Below are 16,981 nucleotides of genomic sequence, written 5' to 3' on the forward strand. Positions count from 1 at the left end.
GAGAGAGAGAGAGAGAGAGAGAGAGAGAGAGAGAGAGAGAGAGAGAGAGAGAGAGAGAGAGAAAGTGCAAAAACCTGTTGATGATTCGAGAGATGGCTCTGTGGTTAAGAGCACCAAATACTCTTCCAGAGGTCCAAAGTTCAATTCACAGCCCCTAGGTGGCAGCTGACAAGTGCCTGTAACTCATCTCCAGGAAGCTGACACCCCCCGCTGGCCTCCGTGGGCACCAGGTACACTCATATGGTACATAGACATACACCCATAAACATTAAAAAAGAAAGAACACTGAATGGTATTCAAATAAGGCAGATAGATCTCCGTGAGTTCTAGGTCAGTCTGCTCTGTGAGTGTGTGTGTGTGTGTGTGTGTGTGTGTGAGAGAGAGAGAGAGAGAGAAAGAGACAGAGACAGACAGAGAGAGAGAGACAGAGACAGAGACATAGACAGAGACAGAGACAGACAGACAGACAGACACTGAGGCCCACTTGGTTCTCAGTAGACAACAGACCTAATCGGCAGACCTGGAAATTACCAGGATCTGTAGGTGCACCTACAGATTCTTCAAAAAAGATGTTTTAGTCAGGGGGCTAAACATTTATAAAAATTAACAGTTCTCTCATTTATAAGAATTAACTCACAATGGACTGAAGACTAAATATAAGCAATAAAAGAATAAAAATCCCTGAAGTAAAAAAATGAGTAATTTCTTTACTAGTCTGATGTAGCAATGGTTGTTTGAGATACTGACACCAAAAGACATGCCAATGAAAACAAAACTAAACTGGATTTCACCAACTGTAAACTTTCGAGCACCAAAGGCAACTACCACAAGAGGCTAATTCAAAGAATATAAGGCAGTGTAGTAAATTATACATCTAACAGCGCTCTGGCATGCCACCCGGACACACTGCTTCTACAGCTCAGCAACGAAAAGAAACAAACTACTCAAGGAAACAATGGACAGAGAGTTGATCCAAAGACACACATAGCCAGACTGTCAACACAAGGCTCAACATCATTAGCCATTTGGAAATGCAAACAAACCCACAATCAAATACCTCACACTCACCAGAATGGCTAAAGGAGTAGTAATTACAAGTGACAAAATAACAAGTGACAGCCAGATATAAGTAAATGGGTCCCACTGGAAAGTGTAAATTAGTACTATACTGAGATTAACAGTTTGGCCGGTCTTCAAGTTGGAAAATATAAAATTGTAAGGTATATGCTCCATAAATTTGAAACACAATGTTCACGTATCCAAAATATTTGAAAACTCAGTGTTCAAACAAAAAACTTGTACACAAGTATTTTTATTGAACCCATTGTCAAAAATCTCCAAAAAGTGGAAAAGTCTAAATGCCCATCAACTGATGAAGTGGATAAACAAAACATAGTTTATCTGTACAACTTCATTATTCTCTAAAAAGGAATGAGGTATTGGCATGTTACAATAGATGGATACTAATAAAACTGTGCTTAAGGAATTATAGAAATGAACTACATTGGCAATTGCCTTGAACCAGAGTAACCCATGCACTTAAGAGAGAGTCATATATCCAAGATCAAAGCATGAGCAGATTCGGTATCAGATGAGGGCTTCCTGATTCATTGAGGTTATTTCCCCTTTATCCTCACACATGAGAAGGGTAAAGGGTTATTTGGAGCCTCTTCCATAAGCACTAATCCTATTTCCATTCATGAATCTCTACTCCCATGACCCCATCATCTCTCAAAGACAACACCTCCTAAAACTCACACATAGATTAAGCTCCACCTACAGACTGGGAATGGATGTAAACAGAGACAGCAATAAATCCTTACCAAAGAGGGAGAAACCAACTGAATGGGAGGCAGTGGTAGGCAGAGGCAGACAGATCTCTGTGAGTTCTAGGTCAGCCTGCTGTGTGTGTGTGTGTGTGTGTGTGTGTGTGTGTGTGTGTGAGAGAGAGAGAGAGACAGACAGACAGACAGACAGACAGACAGACAGACAGAAAGACACCGAGGCCCACTTGGTTCTTAGTAGACCTAATCACGAGATCTGGAGGTTACCAGGATGCTTTTTTTTCACCAGGATACTTTTCTCCAGATTGTAGCAATACGAAATCTTTTAAGTTTTTAGGTTGCTAAGAAACCATAATTACAATTCTATATTTTACCTCCTCTGGGAGAAGGAGAGTCATGGCCTCCAATGACTACAGAGATGCCAGAATCTTCCAGTTTCACCTTCCATTTTTCAATGATGGCCCTAGACTTGTCCTGTAAGTATGACACAGCAGGTCAGGACACTTCCCTCAAATGTGTTCTGTAAAGTATTGAATCACCCAACAGCTGGCCCGTAAATACCTTGCTGGCATCGTTAAAAACAGAGAGCTCCATGACACCTTCAAAGTCTTGCTGCAAAACAGACATCAGGCACTCATCCAACCACTGCTCAGCGTTGTGCACCGGGAGGATAACAGACTAGAATTCAGAGAAACGTGTTAACAAACAGATATGGAGAACTGCCCTCCCTTCAGCATCCAGATATGTCTATCCCACAAGATGAGGCCCTGGCCTTCAGCTCTAGGACCAGGCCTCATGATGGATAGGGTATGCCCAACAAACCAAAAATGTTTGTTTCTCCTCTCTAAGCTTTTGGCATTCATTTGGTCCATAATATTCAATAGGTCTTCGGTACCCCTTAGGTTTGTGATGCTTTTAAAAATTGTTCCATTTATTCATCCATTATTGTACGTGTACACATGACCATGAGGAACGAATTCAGGTTATCAAGCTTGGTGAGAAGTGCCTTTACCCAATGGTCTTTCTGTCCCCATTCCCTTCTAGATGCTTTTGAAAGGGAGGGGAAACCTTAAAAGCATCAAAATGACCCCTCAGTCAGTGGTAGATTCATGATTCTAATCACTAGGCAAGAGCATCATCATTCTGGTTAAATATCCCCTGCTCATGAGAACTAGACTCCAACAGAGTGACCCCTTTATAGGGGTCATCACAACTCATCAAAGAGCCAAGCTGGACCAAGAGGTCATGGAGAGGCCCTTAATCTTTCTTCTACACTTGAATTCTGGTACCTGCACTTTTTCTCAGGAAATCTCACAAAGCCAAAGTTCCTAAAGTAGTATGGAATAAAATCACTGAAAACTGATAACCAAAGGAACAAGGAACTGCCTCAGTTTTATATAATATAGTAAGTAGTAAAGAATAGCCAAGAAATTAACAGTTGGCCTCACCCCCCTTGAATTAATGTGGAAAAAAATAAAATTGGACATGTTTCTGAGCAGGAAACCCAATAGGCTAGGTAGATGTGAACATATACATACATATATATACATGTTACAAAGCTATATATAACACAGACAATAGCTATATAATCTCTACAGACAAGGTCTACACATAATATAGACAATATCTACATAAATTACTATAGAGGCCATCTACATACAGTGTACTTTAAATTACTGACTCTGAACATGGTTATAAGAATCTTATAAAGGAGTGTTGAAGACACAGGGTTCTTTACAAATGAAACGCTCTTTGAGGAGCTGATGATCCCAAAGTGGCATTCTATCCTGTTTGTGTTTATTCTGAAAACATGCTGCTTAAAGACTTGTTATTTATTTGAGCCCAGGGCCTTTCAGATGCATGTCAGAGTCACACACCCAGTCCTCTAGACTTACTTTGTAAAGGAAAGAACATTTTTAATTTTCTGAAGACCTACAAGATTTTAACTGAAGAGGGGTGTTATGACTCGTATTTGGTATCAGTAAGTGTGTCTCAGATGCTGGAGGGTTTTCAAGGTTATCTTCAGCTGCATGTGCTGCAGGCCAGCCAGAGCTACAGACCTCACAACATTAAAAAAAAAAAAAAAAATTCTGATAAAAGCCTTGATTTACCGGTTTCCGATTTCAGTAAGACTGGCATGAAAAATAAAATCACTTGGCGCTATGCCTGTGAACCATTCTTAATGTGTCCTGGCCTCAGACATCTAACCCACCGGCTAGGTATTAAGATAGGTGTGGCATGGTGGCGAGCGGGGACAAGGCGGGAGGGACGCTAGAGTGTCGGACAGGTAGGTGTGCAGGATACCGTAGGAGCTCGGACACGTGTCCACTTCGAAACGGCCTGAACCCGTGGCAGCGTACGTGAAACCTAGCGGCTGCGAGCAGGAGGCAGGATGACTACCGTGGAGGGAGGGAGAAACAGCAACAGAAGAAGGCACAAGAGGGCGGGACCGCGTCTCACCCGGCCATACCTACCACTAGGGCCAGCGGGCCGCGCATTGTGGCGTTCTCGGAGAGCTCCATAGCGCGGCACCACTGCCCTTTGCAGTCCTGCCTAGGAGGCCAACGCGTGCACAGCAAGCTCCAGGAGGCGACGCACAGACTGGACCGCTTCCGATTGGTGCAGAGCCACGTGGCTGGCTAGGGACTTACGGGTATGGGAGGGCTGTTGGGGGAACAGCCACGTTCTATTGGTATAGAGACACGTCAGTCAGTAAGGGAAGGCTGTCCTTCGAGAAGAATGCTCAGTGAGGCGGCCTGTCGGTGTTCTCTGGATGGTGGAGAGGGCGGGGCGAGCCGCCTTTCTCGGCGCGAGGGGGGGGGGCGGCACAGCTGGGTGTGGGCGGGGCCGGGCCGGGCAAAGGGTTGGGCTTCCGGAGTCCGTGGGCGCCCGGGCTTTGCGCCCTCCTTCTCACTTGCCTTTGCGGCTTCTTGGCTTGCGGAAGTCCTCCTGCCCCACCTGACGGAAATAATCCCAAACTGAAGTCCCGCAGCCAAACTAACGATATAAAAATACTTGAGAACGGGGGAACTTGGGGGGGGGGGGGCGTGCCACCCTGTGCAAGTAGGTGGTTACTTTAAAATCCCACCACAGGTTGGGCCTATGTAAATTTTAAAAAGGAAAATGCCAGTAAGCTTAAAACCAACAGGCGACATTTCATCAGAATCTTGTTTGGTCTGACTGCTCCAGACAAGGAGAAAGAACCCCCTTCTGGAGGAAGGTTCTGGGTCTGGACTGGGTCTATCTGGAGTGAGCCAAAGGTAGATAGTTCTCATGGACCCAAGGCCCAGTCAAAGCCAGATAGCTGAGTTCCAATGCTACACGAGAGATTCATCGACCTGGGGGATACTGACGGGTGACGAGGGAAGGAAGTGTTCTATGAATTGTGGGAGTCCCAAAGTTAGGCGTCCCATAGAACCAAAAGGTTTCACTAAACGACTTCCAAAGGACAGGTGACAACCTCTGGGCTGCGTGGAACCCAGATAGCGATAAAACACCTGATTACTTATTGTAGATAACCCATGCACATTTCTTTTCCAAACAAAGTGCTTTTCTGACTTACGCTTGTTTCTGCAGTTTCTCCGAATGGTCATCCTACAACTAGAAATATATTTTAAGATGGCATATTTTGGTCATCCACACCCTCCATTTGTGAGGGGTGACACTGAGGTCACGCACTGGCCTTGGCACCAAGCAGCCCTTCAATAGTTTCCACACTTAAAAATAGCAGGAGATGGGTGGAAGAGATGGCTCAACGGATAAAGACAGTTGCTGCCAAGCCTTAGAACCCAACTTTGAGCCCTGGAACCCACGTGGTATCAAGGAGAGCACCCACTCCCACAGGTTATCCTCTGACCTCCGAACATACAGGCTATGGCGCACACACCCCCACACCCCCAACACGTGCGCAAAATAAAACGTAATTTAAAAATAGCAAGAGCTCTCAGCAAAGCTTTAGACTGCAGTGCTTTTCAAAATTTGATTAATTTATTTTATGTATAAGAGTGTTTTGCCTGCATGTATGTGTGTGTACCACATTGCCTCCCTGGTGCCCATGAAGGTCAGAAGAGACAGCCAGACCCCCTGAAACTGGAATTACAGACAGTTGTGAGCCACCAGGCAGGTGCTGGGACTCAATACCATGTCTCTGCAAGAGCGACAAGTGCTCTTAACTGCCTGTATAAACAGGGTATCCGCCCTCTTCCCATGAAGCTGGAGCAGAGCTATGATAGGACCTTTGCAGATCACTGGGAGAGAACAGAGCTATGATAGGACCTTTGCAGGTCGCTGTGAGAGCTCTCTAGCTCACCTCACATAGAGAAGGTGAGCAAGTGATAGAAACCGCAGGAGCTGTGTACAGTGGGTGTGCTGTGTCTAGAAATATGCTTCCCTCTTACCTGGACTAACCCACTCAGGTTACTACTCTTAAGTGCTCTAAACTAAGGCATATGGGTGTGTCTGTGAGCACCTCTTCCACAGAAAAATAAAAGTTTTGTTTTAAAAATTAGATCAAATGCAAAATATTCGGTAGCTTGTTACAAAGCAAAGCACTATGTCATGTATGATATTTTTACTGAAATTGCATCTTATCTGAAAAGTCAGTAGAAAATAGCATTAAATGAGTTGAGTAGAAATACAACCTTATCTTTAAGTCTGACCGAGGCAATCTGAGGATTTGTTTTCAAAGACCTAATGGTCTCTTGGAGTTAATGTGTGGAGAATAGTTTCATTTCAAATGACTTAGTAGTAAGTAGCATTCTTGCTGCACAGTTGCCTGAAGATAAGGAAGCACAGGTAGTTTCTACACGTTTGTGATCGGAGTGGGCTGCACTGCTTCCATCTCACCTCCTGTAATCTTTCGCAGCAAGAAAGTTCCTTTCTAGGCTTTTGTTTTTGTTTTTGTTTTTCGAGACAGGGTTTCTCTGTGTAGCCCTGGCTGTCCTGGAACTCACTCTGTAGACCATGCTGGCCTTCAACTCAGAAATCTGCCTGCCTCTGCCTCTGGGATTAAAGGTGTGTGCCTCCACTGCCCAGCATATGTAGACATTTTAAAAAATATGTTTTCTTTAGTGTATAAGTGTTCTGCATGCATATATGTATATGTACTGTGTGTGTTAGCTGTGAAGGCCAGAAGAGGGCCTTCTGGGATTCCCCTAGAACTGGAGTTACAGATGGTTATGAACCAACATGTGGGTGCCTGGGAATCAAACTCAGGTCCTCATAAGAACAAATAAATCTTTGTGACTAAGCCTTCTTGACTGACCTAGTATTGTGCAACAGTTTTCTCTGATATTGAAATATTCCATCCTTCAGGGAAGCTCCTTAAACAGGAAGGTAAACAACTCAAACTGCCTTCAGGAAGCTCCTGAAACCGATCAGGAAAGAGGAACAGGGATGAGAGATGCCGATGAGTAGTTATGGGCATCTGAAGGAGAGTGATACAAAACTCCTGAAGCTGTGGCTTGATGCTGCTTGTACAAAATGCTCAGGAAAGCTACCTATGTATCTTTAGAGGCCCCAGTGCTAACTGCCCAGGACTTAAAGGGAGGGCAAATTATTGTGGTCTGAAATGTCATGTCTCCCAGGCTCCTGTATGGGAACCTGGCGCCCAGAGGATGATGTTAGAGGGGGCTTTTTAGGAGCTACTTAGTTTGTTACATTAGTTGCCTTACACAAGACACTTGAGGGAGTGCTACATCCTATGCCATGCGAGGACACACAAGAGGTACCATGTGTGAAGAAGTTGACCTGACCAAACACTGAATCCCGTGGTGATGATGAACTCCCAGCTTTTAGAACTATGAGAAATAAAATCCTACTGTTTATAATTCACCCAGCCTCCGTCTGGTGGTGGTGGTGCACACCTTTAATCCCAGCACTCAAGCAGCAGAGGCAGGTGGATCTCTAACTAAGAGACCAGCCTAATCTATAGAGTGGATTCCAGTACAGCCAGGGTTACATAGAGAAATCCTGTCTTGAAAAAAACAAAATAAACAAATAAATAAAAATTAACTTACCCAGACTATATTTTGTTATAGCACCCAAACACTCTAGATGCTTGTTTATAAAATGTAGGATTACATGATACTGGTACCGGAATCAAACTCACCAAATAGCTACATGGATATGACAAGACGTGGGTGTTGCTGGGCCCTAGTGATGGTCTTCCAGGTTTACCACCAGCAGAGGTCAAGGTGAAAGCCTTAAAGCAATAGCCAGATGAGCTCTCAGGACAGCCAAAGCCTCAAGACCTCCAGCGTTCTTTCCAAGTTTACGAATGAAACAGACCTCAATTTACCTCAACTGAGCCTCTCTCCGCTGAAGGTTGGGACACTTGGACAATAGATAACTGTACATGGTGACCAGCACCTCTCAAAAAAAAAAAAAAATCAATCCTCAAGAAGAGAACAAGCTATGGTTATACAAAGCTCCCACTTCTATGTTACCTCACTATTTTATAGGCTAGTTTTATCTCACACTTAAAATTTAATGTCTCATTCAAGACCTATAGCTTATGCTTTTTAGAAATATAATGTACAGGCCATAGACTCGCTGTGGACACGATCCCAAGAATTCTGTCTTTCAGCAGCACATGTTCCTAGAATCCAAATCTGGGGATTAGAGTTCCCACAAGGCAGCCCTGTGATGTAGTCAGTCAGAGATTAAATCCTGTGTGATATGTTCCTGAATGAGGGTAAACCCTTGTTGTGTAGCAGTTCGTTCCATCTTGGAAGGAAACCTCTTAAGACATAGAATATACAAGAGGAGATTGAAACAACCAAATATTTTATAACAGGGTGTTCTAAGGTGTAGGGGCTGGTTTTTGTGTATCAACTTGACACAAGCTAGCTAGAGTCATCAGCGAGGAAGGAGCCTCAGCTGAGGACCCAGCTGTTAGGCGTTTCCTCAACCTGTAATCAATGGGGGAGAGCCCAGCCCATGGTGGGTGGTGCTATCCCTGGACAGGTAGTCTTGGGTTTTATAAGAAAGCAGGCTGAGCAAGCCATATGAAGCAATGCAGTAAGCAGCTCCTTTTTATGACCTCTGCATCAGCTCCTGTCTCCATTATCCTGTCCTGTTTGAGTTCCTATCCTGACTCCCTTCAGTGATGAACAGCAGTATGGAAGGATAAACCAAATAAATGCTTTCTTCTCAAACTTGCTTTTTGATCATGGTGCTTCATGGTGTTTCAAAATTGACCAGATTCATTAGGTTCCTCTTTCCCCAAGAGTATATAAATAGTAAAATTGTTAAGAGTCACCTTCAGACAAACCCAGCCCCCTGGAAGGAGCAGAAACCAGCTGTCTTAGTTGGGGTTTTTATTGCCGTGATGAAACACCATAACCAAAAGTAATTTAAGGAGAAAGGGGTTTTTAGCTTAGATTCTTACATCACTGAAGGAAGTCGGCAGGAACTGATACAGTGGCCATAGAGAAGTGCTAATTACTTGTTCTCCTAGGCTTGCTTAGCCTGCTTCTATTATACACCCAAGGAACACCTGCCCATGGGTGGCACCTCCCACAGAGTGCTGAACCCTCCCACATCAATCACTAATTAAGAAAAAACACTGCAGATTATCTTCAGGCCAATCTGGCGAGGCCATTTTCTCAGTGAGATTCCCTCTTCCTGAATGACTCAAACTTGCGTCAAGTTGTCATAAAACTAGCCAGCACACTAGCTCAGCAGTCTGGAAGAAACAGAGACCTGCTGAGCTTCCTGGCAGAGGCTCAGAGCAGCTAAATGACATGGAAAGGACACTCTCTAACATGTGGAACTGCCTCCAGGCTATACTGTGTGCCACAGGTTTCCAGGTTTTTCTGAGTAGTCAGTCGTGCTGGGGTAGGCTTCGGTGATATAGCTGTCTTTGAGTCATTTTCACTTCTATAAGTACCCCTCACCCATACTTCCATAAGTAACACTAGTAATTCTCACTAGTTCATTGAATTGGACTTGGTGTCTGTGCTTTGGTCTATGGTCAGCTTTCTATCTGAAATGAGTAGACATCTGGACTAGACAGGGTTAGGGTTAGGGTTGTGACCTCTGAAGAGGTGACCTTCCTCTCACATGGAGATCCTGGAATCCATGGGAAATGGTTTGAGGATGTGGCTGGAGATTTCAGAATTACAGGCAGATCCCGAGAAAGGAAAGGAGAGCCTGTGATGCAGAACACGGCTCCCAGTCGTGATCTCTGCAGCACTCAGAACGCGTCTGTGTCAAAGCCATGGAGTATGCCTGTGGCCTCCGTAATGATGAGGCTGTCTACACAGAGCCCCACTGCAGGAAAGGATAAGTCTGCCTTGGCAGAAAACAGGTAGCAAGCAGTAAGGCATTCTCTGTAGAAACCATGTGTATAGTGAGCCTGTGTAAAGTACTTGTCTTGACCTGGGTCCCAATCCCCCACCCCACAGCCAAGAAAACGGCCAGAGTCAGAGGTTTCCATATGGAGTGTTTTTATTCTTGGGTACCATACAGGCTATAGTGATGCAGGAGAGGAGGTCAGAACATGTGGAGTCCAGAATAAAGTCCACTGCAGAGTTGAACTCCAGGCCTTGTGCAATGCCTAGAGAATTGTCCACCTCAGCAGAGGCAGGAATGGCTGGATCTAATCTAAGCCCTCTTGTGGCTACTGAAGGAACTACAGACGTCCTGATCCCTGGGCCCAACCAGCCACTGTCTTAGTTAGCTTTTTATTGCAGTGATAAAACACCATGCCCAAAAGGAACTTGGGGCAGGGCAGTGAGCAAAGGGTTATCTCACTTACATTTCCACATCACGGTTCACCATTATAGGAAGTCAAAGCAGGAACTCAAGAGAGGAACCTGGAGACGGGTACCGAAGCAGAAGTTATGGAAGAGTACTGTTTACTGGCTATCTCAACCTGCTCTCTTAGACCATCCAGGGCCACCTACCCAGCCATGGCACTGCCCACAGTGAGTGAGGTTCTTCCACGGCAATCATTATTCAGGAAATGTTCTATAGACTTGCTAATAGGTAAGTCTTATGGATGCATTTTCTTAGTTAAGATTCCCTCTTCCCAGATATGGATAGTGTATATGTGTATTAGTGTTAAGTTTACAAAAACCAGTCAGCACCACTTCTGGACTCAAGATAAGGAAGAACAGACACATGGTAGGCAGGCCCTGATTGCTGAAGGAGCATGACCCAGGTTGGGAAGAAGATAGAAGTTTCTTGACTTGCACAAGGAACCACCCGCTTGTGCACACAGAACTCGAGGATAGTTTGGAGGTGTTAAAGCCAGAGGTACCTCTAGGTCTAGGATAATTCAAGGGTAGATAGCAGGTCCCTTTAGGTTGTATTAGGGTATAGCAAGCTACATTATCCACCTAACTTGAGCTGTCTGTTTGATAGAGGGGGCAGGAATGTCCTAGGATTAACATCCTATTATATTCAGTGAGACATTGTTCTCTAAAATGTGGGCAGGAAAATGTCTCACATGAGCTACAACAATCTATGGAACTCAGTAATATGAAATGGCATGTCCATAAAAGTTTGCATGTAAGAGAGAGTGCTGGGATCGACCACCAACAAAGAATGTGGAGGAGAGGTGGCAGGCCAGAGACTCTGGGAGCAACTTTGTGTTTCCCTGAGGTCTCAGGAAGGAAAGCAGTTGCTAATGTGGCTGTTGAAGCTAGTCATCTTAAGAAGTTGACAGCCTCCACTTCTGATGAGACCTCCGGGGGAACTGGCTTCAGGGTCTTCCTTAGCAGTCCTTGACCTCACAGAAGAGATTTGCTGAGAAGCACAAGCTTCAGCACCCAACAACTTGTAGCTCCATTGCAGCCAGGACAATGCCAAAGCATGTCTGTTGAAACCTCTTTTGATCCATAGCTGTACCAGTGGGAAAGGCTGTGACTGGACAGAAGCCTGGGGTAGAGACTGAAGCCAATGGCTCGGGGCCACGTGGGACCTCCTTCTCAGCTCTGACTTGTCCTGGCCAAGTGACCCTAGCCTGGCCATGTCATTGTGCCACATAAACTTGTATACCTTACTGCAAACTAGAGCCCACCTCTTAACAAAAACTAAACCAGCTAAGGAAGGTGACATACCTGGTTACCATAGATCATGGTAAAAGCCTTACTACTAGGAGGCAAGCTGTGAGTTCTTAGCCTGTGTAGCTACCACTCTGCCCCTGATCCTCTTCAGGTTAGCTGTGAGCATTTCTAGCCCCTTGCTTTCCCATGGTCCATGGTAGGTTACATAGTTTCAGGTTGTCCTCAGTGGTCAAATCATTAAGGAGGTGGAGGCAAATGTCACCATGGTCACCCTGATTCCTCAAACATTCCTGGACATTTGCTCTAGAGCGAGATCCAGCTAAGTACCTGGGATGCTGGATAAGTTGCCCTAGAAAACTTTCCAGCACACTGGGGTCAGAGAGTTGATGATGTAGGCTGCAACTAGCAATGCCTAGACTTAAAATCTGAGTCTATCTGTGGCTGTTCTACGATATAAAGGAAATTTATCCTTATGGTCACTGCCACGGAAAGGAAAGAGCAGATTGCAATGAGGACACTGATTAGAAGGTTCTGTCCTGTAGGGAGTTGTGTAAGCAGAGAGGAGCTACACCAATAGATAGGTATAGGGTCAGTAGTAGCCTAGGCTTCAAAAAACTAAACTCAGCTTATTCAACTATAGTGGGTTCAGAAAGAACTCAGGCCCACTCACAAGTTCCTGGGCTCAAGGAGGAGCTATTCCATTGTCATTCCAGGCTACAAGTCTGCTGGGCACAGTTGCCTCTGTACTTTTTACTGTTTCCCCTTACCCCCACAATTTCTAGGGACACCATTCCAAACTGCATATCTGTGCTGGCTAGTTATATGTCATCTCGACACAAGCTAAAGACATATTTAGGAATTGAGACAGTGCCTCCATAACACTGACTTGCAGGTAAATTGTGGTATGTTTTCTTGACTGGTGACTGTTATTGGTAGGCCTAGCCTATTGTGGGTGGGGCCAGCCCTGAGCAGGTGGTCCTGGGTGCAAAAAAGCAGGGTGAGCAGGCAGGCCACAAGAACAAGCCAGTAACCAGCATACCTCTGGCCGTTCATCAGTGCCTGCCGTCATATTCCTGCCATGTTTGAGTTCCTGCCCTGTCTTCTCTCAGTGATGGATTGCGCTGTGGAACTATAAGCTGAAATAACCTCCCCTCCAAGTTGCCTTTGGTCAAGGTGTTTTATCCCAGCAATAGAAACCCTAAGACAATATCAAATTCAGTCCTCCTCAGATGATAGTCGTCTGTGACTCCCTACCCATACCCCCCCCCATTTGAGGGCTGCTTTAGGCCACCCCACCTCTGCCATCCCCCCCTCTCCCACCCACACTGTCTGCTTATCCCTTCCACAGGAAGTCTTTCTATTAAGGGCTTCCAGCACTGTCTCTAAACTGCTGGCTCTGTGGGGGCAGGGACAGGGTCTTTTTTGTGTACTGCCAAGTCCCCTTTGCTGGCGGAGACCAACAATCATGTGAGCTGGTTGCTGATTCAGGTCCAGAATCCTGGGGCCAGGAAGTATCATAGGCAGCAGGGAGGAGAGGGGCTGGCTCCTAAGACAGCCCCTGGAGTATTTGGGGACTAACTCCTCAAGAAGGGGGCTCGGCATGCTTCTCATGCTCAAGAGGTCGTCTGTGGTGCTTACTGAAGGTGGCTCCATACCCAACCATTCTAGTCCCAATTGTCTCCCAAAGGCCCTGTCAGTAGCAATGGGAACTGTGGCTCAGTGCTGCCAGCTCGAGGAGTTATTTTCAGAGACCAGTACTTAAATGAACCTGGGATTCTGGACTTGAACCACAGAAGAGAATTACGAAACAAGACACTATCAAGCAAACTCAAAATTTATTAAGGAAAAGATAATTGTTGAGAAGGTGAGGTAGGGGGATTGTCAAGTTTAAAGTCATCTTGGGCTACATACGCGCGCACACACGATTCTCAGCCAGCAAGAGCGAGGGACTCTTTCTCTCTCCCCATATCCCTTCATTTTCCCTGTCTTTCTATCTTGCCTCATCTCAGCCTTTAAATACCATTAACGCATGTGTGATTTTGAGAACAAAGTTTCTGACACATGGATTTTGGGTGATACTAACCATGGCAGTTTGCTTGGGGTACAAATTTGCACTTTCTCCTGAGGTTTGTAAACATGAAGAGGTCTATAAATCATGAATGTATTAACAAATCAGAGGCATGGCTATAAATTCTAGGCAGGCACTTAGGACCTAAGGTTTCCTGGTTCAAGAACAGGTCTTTGGCTTTGTACTGTGCCTGAGACATTTACAAAGGGCCTTTGGGGAGGCTGGGTGGGATCTTTGCAGAGCCGGGTATAAGGTCCATAGAATAACCCATTGACAATGGAGGGGTTTCTCAGCAGCTTATTCCTCCCCTAGAACTGAGAGGGATTGGCCCTGCTTCAGGTTAACTTTGTCTTCCCAGAACCTCCCTGGTTTCCTTGGGGTCCTATGGAGGGTTAGACTCCCTGATTGCTGTAAGTCATCAAAAAGAGGCCTGTGGTGAGGGGCCCCAAAGTCAATGCTGGCTGGAAAGACCATATCCCACTCAGTAGCCTGTAGTTTTGGGTAACTTAACAACCTCTTTCGCTTAATGTCTGCTCCCCTAAATAGTGCAAATATCAGAGGCAGAAAGCGCCAGAGGCTTCAAAATTCACAAGGCGTTGTAGGCATCTGAGAAAATAGGTTCTGGCATCACCCTAGGTTGATATCACATACTCTGCTTCAGTCATTATTACAGGTACTAGGCCCCTAGTTTCCCTGTGTTTCTGTCTGACTTAGCTTCCCATATATTCTGCTTTTGGGCTCATGCAAACTTAAGCAAACATGAAGTGCTTTTCCAGATTATTTTAAGGGACACAGAAAAGTATATAGACAAGCAGCCAGATGCGTACACATGTTGAGTACCAAGAACCCTAAGAATATGACCTATGACTCCACAGAATTAGGCGGTACCACATTACGTACCAACCCAGCCTCATTGTTTGGTTGGCCAGCATGGGGTGGGCTGGTGACGGGGGTGGGGTGGGGATCTTCTCAAAAAGCAAAAAACTTTTGCTCAAAAAGCAAAAGTTGCTTCTGTTGTCCAGGAAATTCCAAAAGATTTCAGAGTTGAATCAGGAACTGGGACAGAGTCCAAATACATATTTCTTATGATGTCATACTGGTGTCCAGAAGTTCGGGACACCCAAGGAGACTCCTACTCAGCACATCTCAGGACGACTCTGAGCAGGTAGTGAAATGTGAACTGTAGGCCATTTGTCAAAGACATCATCTCTGTAGGGCCATCCGTCCCTGAGGATATTCAAGTTGTGGATGACTCACTTTATTAGACCCACCCTTAAGAGTTAGATTTTACCTCAGCAGCCTATGACCCAGGGTCATCCAGTACCAGGAACACCAAGTTTAGTCACTACACATCCCGCCACCCAACTGCTACTTCCTGTACGTGGAACTTTAGGACATCCTCACAGCCACCCCTGTGCTAATCAGTATTTATTTGTTGTTGTTTCGTCCTGTCCGTATTTTGTATAATAGAGGTTCATTACTTCTGCAAGGGAAGCCATGCTTCAGTCTCAGGCCTTGACTCCTAGCCACCCTTCCCGTTTTAGACTACGTCTCCTTTGGATCCTGTCCCCACAACAATACACATGTGTCCTTATCCAGACCTTGAGTAACCACAGCAGGGAATACATTAGGAAAGTCATGCTACAAAAGGACTTCTCACCTGGAGACCCAGCAAGACCCTGGAGTGGGTCTGGTCCCACAACCAGTGTGTGCCTCCAAGGAGCACTGAGCCTCAGGCTGATGCTGCTTCTCCTGTGGGCTATGAGTTACGGTGAGCATGAAACTCTGGGCTTGAGGCAGGGGTAGTGCTTTGTGTGCTGGCCTGTGAAGTTTGCAATGTTGAAGCAGAGTGCCCTGTCTCTTCCTTTTCTGGATTATGAGCTGAGCCCTTCAGCAATGAATCTTCATGATAAATGGTGAAGACATTGACCCCAGGCAGGGAATCTCCTGGAACCCATTCCCCTCCCCTCAGGGCTGTCTCCTTGCTGTGGATAGTTAAAGCTATAGCATCAAGCCTTGTTGGTCTCCTGGTCGCTAGAGGCTAGAGCCTGAGTTAGGGGGTTGTGGGACCCAACCTGAGCCCCTCTTCGCTCATCTGGCTACAGTTAGCTCTAGTTACATCTTCTTGTGTCTAAGGACCACACCCGAGCCAAGCAGTCACAGACTGAGGCCTAAAGTTAGTCCTTTTGGAAATGAATGGGCTTGTATCAGATCACAGTTAAATGGCAAAACTTAGTAGGCCCAGAGCTTCAGGGTTTGGCAGGCAATAGCTCTGTGTCTGGAGGCCATGGCCCTTGGGGAAGAGTCAGCTATTTTTGCCTTCTGAGGTTTAGCACTTCCTGTCTGGATACTTTGGAAGTACAGGAAACACATGAGGTTTAGCTGAGGGAAAGTGCTTCCCAAAGCATGAGCCTTGGGTGTGTGTGGGGCGGGTGTGAGGGGGAGGCTCTTTACATCACGGAGTTGGAGAACTAGCAAGAACTGGCAAGAAGGCTAATAGAGTGCCCTTGGGACTCACAGGAGGTTATCCCCAAGTTCACCTTTTCCAGAAGAAAATACCCTCAAACACTACTTAAATTATAATTTTAGGATGGGAAATAAGTCAAAGCTGTTTATGACTATGGAAGTCACATGTGCACAAGCAGAAACTACGCAGGAATAAAATCTGAGTGAAGTCAAGAGAGATAGGTAATGTAAATCAGCGTTCCATCCTGGGGAGGGGGCACTTCATTCACTGCTGGAATTCCAGCAGCTATGTTCACCCTGCAGACACTGGCAGGGGATCTTGTTGGGATCTCTGGAGCAGGCTAGCCGTTCTGGGTAGATCTATTCTGAGCAAACACCGGAGAGTCTCTTCCCACAAAACTAACATGAGTCCTGGGGCCCCCTAGCATGACTGACCTTGAACTGGGTTTGAGACCTGGGTCATCCTCTACCCACTTCCTGGTCCTCATACATCTGGTACACATAGGCACATAACTCCACATGCTGTCACACGATGGCCACACTAGACTTTTCAGTGTCTTCTATCACATCCTCCTCATCCTCCAAGTGAGAGAAGGATATTCAAAACTGAGTTCCTTGTAGCTGGTCCTTGAACCCAGCGCCCAGGAACA

General features: G+C 45.7%; 2 protein-coding genes across 4 annotated transcripts in view; one reads left to right on the plus strand and one right to left on the minus strand.

Moving 5' to 3' along the window:
- The window catches only part of B3gntl1 (UDP-GlcNAc:betaGal beta-1,3-N-acetylglucosaminyltransferase like 1), a 62,844-nt gene extending 58,433 nt beyond the window's left edge, over window positions 1-4,411 (minus strand). For all 3 annotated transcript variants that reach the window (XM_021211859.2, XM_029545739.1, XM_029545740.1), the window contains exons 1-3: window positions 4,259-4,411; window positions 2,346-2,462; window positions 2,159-2,258 (exon numbers count right to left, since the gene is read on the minus strand). In XM_021211859.2, the coding sequence (XP_021067518.1) occupies window positions 2,159-2,258; window positions 2,346-2,462; window positions 4,259-4,306 (265 nt within the window). In that variant the 5' untranslated portion in view covers window positions 4,307-4,411. The remainder of the gene's footprint in view (window positions 1-2,158; window positions 2,259-2,345; window positions 2,463-4,258) is intronic.
- Window positions 4,412-10,582: 6,171 nt separating this feature from the next.
- The window catches only part of Metrnl (meteorin like, glial cell differentiation regulator), a 36,659-nt gene continuing 30,260 nt past the window's right edge, over window positions 10,583-16,981 (plus strand). Inside the window, exon 1 of the mRNA XM_029546200.1 lies at window positions 10,583-10,775. The gene's annotated coding sequence lies outside the window, so the exon portion shown is untranslated. The remainder of the gene's footprint in view (window positions 10,776-16,981) is intronic.

The sequence above is a fragment of the Mus pahari genome, chromosome 14 (assembly GCF_900095145.1).
Source record: "Mus pahari chromosome 14, PAHARI_EIJ_v1.1, whole genome shotgun sequence".
NCBI classification, from domain to species: domain Eukaryota; kingdom Metazoa; phylum Chordata; class Mammalia; order Rodentia; family Muridae; genus Mus; species Mus pahari.